Genomic DNA, 7,990 nt, shown 5'->3' on the forward strand with positions numbered 1-7,990 from the left:
AACCTTTAAATTTTTTATTATTTATTTTTTAATAATTATTTTTTTAGGGGTTTTCACCCTTAATGGACAGGACAGTAGAGAGTACTGACAGGAAAGCATGGCAAGCAGAGAGAGGGGAAGGATCAGCATAGGACCGCGAGGCAGGAATCGAACTCGGGTCGCCGTGAGCACCGGAGTGCATGTGTTGACGCACTAACCACTACACCACTGGCGCCGACACCTTTAAAATGTTTAATAACAAAATGAACACAGGGATGTGATTCTTCCGTATAAATACAGATTTCCATATTTTCCTAGCTCAATTGGGTGACCCCTGTGATTTTGTGTAAATCTGAAGTTTTTGGGGGGTTTTTTGAAGGGGGAGGGGTCTCTGAGGTTTATCGTTATCAAAGCAGTAGACCTGATTGATGGTTTGTGCCTTAATTGTTCATCATTGTGCACAAAGAGCAATAACTGCCTCATTCCAGACGTCATTTAGGTATAATGTGCGCGTATGACGAAGCCACTGACAATATGCAAGGTTATGAAATCCGTTTGAATGCTTTCGCGGCTGTGCACTTTTTCCGCGCTCACATTTGCATGCCACGACCACGTGCGCTCTATGTACATTATAAATAAAGCCAGGACGCACATTTGTTATTATTCTCTGCAAGTCATCTGCCCTGATGTCTTTGTTATTCGGTGCTACTGCTTAGCACCTGAAATGTAATACCTGAAATTGTTTAGATGCCGAGTTCAGACTGCTTGATTTTCAAAGTAGTCGCATCTCAGATGTATTTACACTGCATGATTGTCTGGGTAGGGTTCCATCACTGCTGTGTTCACACTGTGAGCGACAGGGGGTTTTACACTGCATGACTATACAATATGAAGAATCACCGACAACTTTCTCTGTCCGCAAACTACGTCTCACAACCAAACACATGCAAGAAGTGACGTGGAAACAACACGAGGTCATGTGATATATGTTTTAGTGGGGTAGAAACGGCACATATTTTGCTCACCTGGCTTTGGAAGGGAATTAGAAATTTCTTCTCTACTTTTTCGGTATTCAGATGACATGTCAAACAGACATGGGTGCTCTTGCCAAATTTCCTCTCGTTTTTCCCCCATTTCTTGGGTCCAAATAGACCGAAAAGAAACCCTTTTAACTTCTCCCCCAACGTCCCGCTGGGATGCTGCTCACTTATTGGCTGTAGCTGATGTTATTTTCAATCAGAACACATTTCATACAGCATGATTTGAATTGCCGACAGGTCCAGATATCTAGCATGCCAAATATTTCAAAGACGTCAGCGACTCGTCTGCGATTCTCTCAAATTGCGTCTTTGATTGTTCACACTTGGGCTGTACGATTAATCAAAATCTAATTTGAAGCTCTGCGATTAGTTAATCTCAAGAGGCTGCGATTATGAAATATATATGTATTATTTAATTTCCCCCACCCAGAGCACATGCGTGACTACTGTCTGTGAGTGACTGTCTTACTAGCCTATTGAGCGAGCACACTTTCATTCTGCCCAATCAGAATTGCAGAACTGAACTATGCAGAACGAAAAGAAAACAAACAGGAAAGAGAGGACAAGTGGGATAATGGCATCTGCTGCTTTAGAAACATTAATAGATGAATTCATATCAATGAAAAACAGCTTTGGTAATATGGGAATATTTTGGTTTCAAAGTCACAGGCACAAACAAAAACAGGTCATTTTAAGAGCTGTTGCAGAATTGTTACCACGGCTTACAGATTATTAAGCTGAAGCTTGACGGCAAAATTAAATTGCAAATGAAATCGCAATATCTATCCAAAAAATTGCAATTAGATATTTTCCCCAAATCACACAGCCTTAGTTTATACTGTATGATTGTTACTCATGTGAATGAACACAGATTTGCCTGTGATTTCAGACATTTGTCGGCGATTTATCAAAATCTGTCACTGAAATCATGCAGTCTGAACTCGGCATAACTCTGTCTATATATTCCTCCAGATTTATGATTTATTTGTTTATGTAAAACTGAACTTTTGTAAACTACCGATGACGTTTTATTTCAGAAATTTACATTTTTGGACAAACAATATCAGTATATTAATTTCAGAAGAGTTGAAAAGCTCTTTATTTTAAATATTTTTGTTATTCTTTCTTTATTAGACTAATTTGACCAACTTAATTTAATAAAATCAATACATTTTTACTCAAACTCATCCCTAGCAGACAAATTTCCCAAGTAAATGCATATATAGTATGTTGTCAAAATAAATCGCAGTGAATTATTTATTTATCTACTTTTAAATAAAATGTAGCATTAAGATTCTGTGAGAGCGTTCGCAGCCCCTGAATTGCTTTGAAGTTTCTTCAGGGTCATTCCGACTGGTGTATTTTCTAGAAGAGTGCAGCTTCAGTCAGTATCTTTTAACAGACTATGATAAAGAGCGGCTCAGTCGCATGCCGCGAGGACCTTGATGTTACCTTGAGGCTTCTTGGCAGACACATCAAAGTTAATGAGGGGTGAAAGAACAGGCTTTGCAGACGCAGTCGCAGTAGCAGCACTCCTGAGAGAAAGAGCTGTACGCTGTCATTTAACACGCACTCACAGCAGAGGCTGAAGTTCATGACCTTCTCCAGGCTGGAGGCGTTTGCTTTAATATCCAGTCAAGAATATTTCACTTTTAGCTTGAGATATGAAAGATATTTTAACAGTATATTGATGATGATGATGTCTGGATAGATGAGAATTTGAAGCGTTCGTTCACCCCAAAATAGAAGAGCATTCATCAGACTCACCCTCATGTCAGTCTAAATCATTATATCTCCAAAACAATAATGAATTCCTATGAAATCCCCATGCATTAAAAGTCTATTCACGCATCAAAACATTAATAAAGAGATGAAAACATAATCGCTGAATTTTATGAACCGGTTTAATTTTGGCTTATATTTTTATATAATGGACTTTCAATGGAGGAATCAAAGTCTCTTAGGTTTAATTACAAATTTCTTTATTTGTATGTGGAGACTAATACACTTCTTGTGGGTGAGAACAACATGAGGGTGAGTAAATGATGACAAAGGGTGGATTCCAATCTGAAGGGCTCATCCCTATGATCTAATCCCTTCAGAGGGATCCTCCAAAGGGATAAGGGCACAGGGATGAGCCTTTCCGAATTGAGTGCTGTGTGTCGCACCAAAAAGCTTCCCTGCTTAAAGGATAATTTCCCAAAGTGTCCATCAGTTGTATTTTTCAACTCCATTTCAAAGGGCCCTTCCAAGTGGCCAGTTTTGATCACTTTGGTTTAGACTGGCATTTCAATACAGCGGCCATGATTTTTTTTTTTCACTCCGAAGCGCCCTTCAGAAGGCTAAATCTCGTTTGGAAAGCACCAAAAATACAGTCTATTATAAGCAATCAACACAAATAGACATTTATGAGGTTGGTAAAAATTGGGGATTAAAAATCTTTAGATTTGTTAACTTTTCTTTAAAAAAAGTTTCATTTTACTGAAAAAATGGCTTATTAAAACTGTTTTGAAATGATATTACACCAATTATATTATATTTGTTTTGATATCATATGAAGACTTTGGTCACTATGAATATATTGATTTGTTTAGTGGCATTTTTAAAGATTTCCAGTGATGAAAGCAAAGTTAGCTTGAATGCAATTTTACATGAAATATCCAAAACAGATCAGGAATTGTCCAATATTGACCTATCAGCTAACACAGAGCTTTAGCACAGGGGTGTGCAGACCTGTTTCTGGTGGCCCACTGTCCTTCCTTCATCTCCTACCATATTTAAGTGCTATTGTATTAATACTTGTTATAAATCTCCAGGTAATTTCGATGGAGCTTAAATGTTGTCTATGAACTGCAGCGTACACCCCTGCCTTAGCATGGCATGTATGTAATATGCTGGCTGAGAAACTAACACTGATATTTGTTTTGTCCACAGTCCCGGACCTTTCTGAGAGAGTACTACCATGAGCACAACATTGAACTCTCCAAGCTGCTGTACAAAATGGGTCAGCCGTTGCCCAGCTGGCTCAGAGAGGAGCTACTCCACAGCAGGTAACCTGAGGACAGGGGTGAGGACACACTGGTCAGACTTGGACACCCCTCCGTCTCTTTTGAGGGGACTCGCCCTCTTGTCCACCCCTGTCAAACACCAGCCGGTCGGCTGGTCAGGTGTCCTCCAGCTGCTTTGTGGACCTTCAGTTTGGAGAACTGAGCTTCTAGAGGATAAGACGGAGAGGTAGAGAATGATGCGCAGTGGTGCGCTAGTGGCTCTGTTCCGTTTTGGAGAACAGTGATGGGCCCAGGACATTGCCCTGGGGCACACCCGCCACAAAACCTCGGCTCGAACATGAGATCACAACAGGAGGCTTCCAGAAGACATGCTCCTTGCCTCTGGTGTGTTGAAGTACCAGAGAGAAGTAATGTCAGAGCTAATGGACATGCAATATGGGAGAGGATGGCACATATCTCTTATGACGGATCTACACGAGGCCGTAACAGATGAATAAGTGCCAGAGCGGTACCTTAGAGTCAGACTCTGTTTGTTTACTTGGTTCAATCTTCTTTTAACACTCATTTCATGTGTTGTGTTGCACAACACAAGGCTTGTCCGCCTTGTAGTTTCATTCTTCTCCTTTTAAACGGTTTTTATTTGGTAGGATATTGAGCCCATTCATTACAGCTGCACCCTCCAGGTTTCAAATGTGACATTTAAAGGTGAAATTTCATCACGATGTATTTATGGCTATTAGTTGCCAATCCACAGGACAGCTTAATAATGCGTGATGAATTGTGGTACTAAAACACAGATAAGCTACATCCATAATCAATGTGACTGTAAATATGAAACTGTAAAAAAAAGAAAAAGCTGGGTAAGTTGTTGGCCCTTAATGCAACCTGATCAAGACAACTACAGATCAATTCACAAACCCATGTTTTTTGACAAGCCTCGAGGCGCCGATCTTTGAAAACTTAATTGGGATGATGAATGTGGAGATCTGAAGCCGTGTGTTATTTTGGCATTATATCACAAACCTCACTGGAGCGTTAAATAAGGGTATTGCCGGTTTAATAGTGATTCATAAAAGCTGCCCACCAATAATCTTTTATCATCTTTTTTAATGAATGTTTTACCGTTTTTTAGCATATCACAACATTTAATCACTCTTCATTCAGGGTTGTCATCCGAATGTGTCCAGGAATGTATTGCCTCTGCCAGGAGACCGTTTTAAAAGGCCATTTTATATGACTTGTGTATTCTGTAGGAACTGTCGACTGCTACTGAACCCTATGAATTACACCCATGAATGTAAGCAAGGATGCTACGTACATATATATAATAGACACGATGCCTTGTCGGTGGCAGGCAGGACCATTTGCGTAAACCTCCGTGAAAAGCCCAGTCGGTCTCTGGGGCTGAATTAAACCACTGCGCTAATGGATTTCATTTCTCTGGCTGCTGAAATGAGAAGTCATAAAACAACTGAATCTAATTTTATGTGTAACATAAAATTAATTGGATTTAATTTTGCTCTCTTCTGTTTTTCCCATCGATCTGTTATTGAGCACTTTTCCTCTAATGATCTAGACTGACTTGTCTCAACGTTAATATCTATATCAGTCTCTATTCGAGTGCATTTCATAAAGACGACACAAAATGGCGCCAAAAAGTACAAGTGAAGCTATACGTTTGATAATTGATCGCCCCTGACGTTCCCTGCTTTATGATGGACACTTTGGGGAAGGGGTTTTGGCAATATTACAAAAGGAAACAGTATCTCAGAGTGTTTATTTTGGATAAAACTGATCTTATTTGTAAAAACCCTTCGTTTTCTTCCTTCGTTGACCTCAAAGTATGACGCTTGACAAGCACAATGTTTGTGTTGTTGACCATAGAGCGGAAAAGCGTACGACGCATATCGTTTGTCTTTACCACCGGAGGCTATTCAGTTCTTCGGACCGCCGGAAGCTGATCAGTTCTTCGGAGCATTTTCTTGTATTACAGGTTTTGTTTTTGGTTGAAATCTACGTCGTTTACAACTGTCTGCGGTACAGAAACATGCACCTTACATGCTGCTCTCAAATCCATCATCATCATCACACATATAACGATCCTTTTCTCCGCTTCATCGTCTAGTATTTCTGCTCCCGACACAACAACTGACTTCTAACAATGCAATATCGTGTTTCCTGGTAAACTGGGGAGTTTTGCACCAAGCACAAATTACGTTCAATCAAACCTCCTCGGTGTACAGAGCCCGTCTGTTGTTTTGCGTGAGTGGATCAGAGAGATTATTCAATATGAATGGACTAGTTATGGTTTAGTTTTTTCGATAGGTTGACCTCACACACACACACACACAGACGTGCAGACGGTCCCCATGACTTTCACACTGCCAATATTGTGCTTTCTGTATCATAATGTAGGGTATCCATAGATAGAGTAAAATTACTGTAAGGAAATAATCATCCGGACTGTACAATCAAACCTACCGTTGTTAATATTTTCTATTGTTGGTAGCCGATATTTTTGTGATTAATTTGCAAATAAAGAAACCACTGTCTTTTTAGCTCCGTCTGTTTTCTCTCAGTGTGTGGGAATGAATGGACGAATGCCATTTCGGTTTATTTGAATAGCTTCAACACGTTTTTTTTATGTAAATTGTTTATTTTTGTTTTGTTTTTATTATTACTTTTTTATTCAGTTACACTATTTATACACATAGGGCAGCACGTTTGCGCAGTGGGTAGCACGTTGGCCTCACAGCAAGAAGGTCGCTGGTTTGAGCCTCGGCTGGGCCAGTTGGCATTTCAGTGTGGAGTTTGCATGTTCTCCCTGTGTTCATGTGGGTTTCCTCTGGGTGCTCCGGTTTCCCCCACAAGTCCAAAGACATGCGCTATAGGTGAATTGTCTGTAGTGTATGAGTGTGTATGGATGTTTCCCGGTCATGCCGCTGGAAGGGCAGAGAACATATGCTGGATAAGTTGGCGGTTCATTCTGAAAATAAAATGAATGAATGAATTTATACACATATTTTAGTTCCACTTAGTTCATTAGATTACACCTGGCAGTTGCAATTTATTTGTATTTATTTTATTTTAAATGTAATGAACTGCTTTTGGAGACTTTTCTGATCGGCTTTATAAATGATATATTTCTGATAATATTACAGATATTTACAAAAAAAGAAAGATTTGTTTGTGTTAAGAATGGTCACTTTAGTTTGAAATTTGTAGATTTAATTTAAGATAAAACATTAAAATTACTCCCTAAAACAAAATAGAAAATCGAGAGAGAGAGAGAGAGAGAGAGAGAGAGAGAGAGAGAGAGTGTGTGTGTGTGTGTGTGTCTGTGAGAGAGAGAGAGTGCGTGTGTGTGTCTGTCTGAGTGAGCGAGAGTGTGTTTCTGTATAGGAAAGAGACACAAAAAGAGCAAAAAAAAAAAAGAACAGAAGTTTACCAAAAGTCTATAAACCAAATGAAATCTGGGATATGTGAAATAACCTACAAGACCTCTAATATAAGATGGAAACATTTGGATTTAGGCAATTTATATAAAGAAATCCCTTCAAAACAACACAACAATTATGATCACATCAAACAAAATCTCCACAATGATCAAAACAGTTAAAAATAATCAAAATCCACTTGACTTCCCAATTTCACACGACGAACTGGTGAATATTGGTGCACAGAATCATGTGGTCCTGACAGTACTGTAGGTGAAATGCTGTACGCAGCACATCTGATCTTCAGACTGCTATGCTCAATTCATTCAACCTTATACTTAACTCTGGCCGTTTTCCTGACATTTGGAGTCGAGGCTTTTTCACCCCAATCCACAAGAGTGGAGAAAAATTAGACCCTAATAATTTCAGAGGCATTTGTGTGAGCAGTAATCAGGGGAAGTTATTTAGTAGTATTTTAAGCCCTAGACTAGTAAACTTCCTTAATGAACACTGTGTCCTGAGCCCT

At 39.4% G+C, this 7,990-nt stretch overlaps 1 protein-coding gene across 2 annotated transcripts in view; it reads left to right on the plus strand.

Moving 5' to 3' along the window:
• ndst1b (N-deacetylase/N-sulfotransferase (heparan glucosaminyl) 1b) overlaps positions 1 to 6,585 on the plus strand; it is a 154,852-nt gene extending 148,267 nt beyond the window's left edge. For both annotated transcript variants that reach the window (XM_056445763.1, XM_056445764.1), the window contains exon 16: positions 3,954 to 6,585. In XM_056445763.1, coding sequence (XP_056301738.1) covers positions 3,954 to 4,073 — 120 coding nt within the window. In that variant the 3' untranslated portion in view covers positions 4,074 to 6,585. The remainder of the gene's footprint in view (positions 1 to 3,953) is intronic.
• The last annotated feature ends 1,405 nt before the right edge of the window (positions 6,586 to 7,990 follow it).

This window comes from Danio aesculapii, chromosome 21 (assembly GCF_903798145.1).
Source record: "Danio aesculapii chromosome 21, fDanAes4.1, whole genome shotgun sequence".
NCBI lineage: Eukaryota > Metazoa > Chordata > Actinopteri > Cypriniformes > Danionidae > Danio > Danio aesculapii.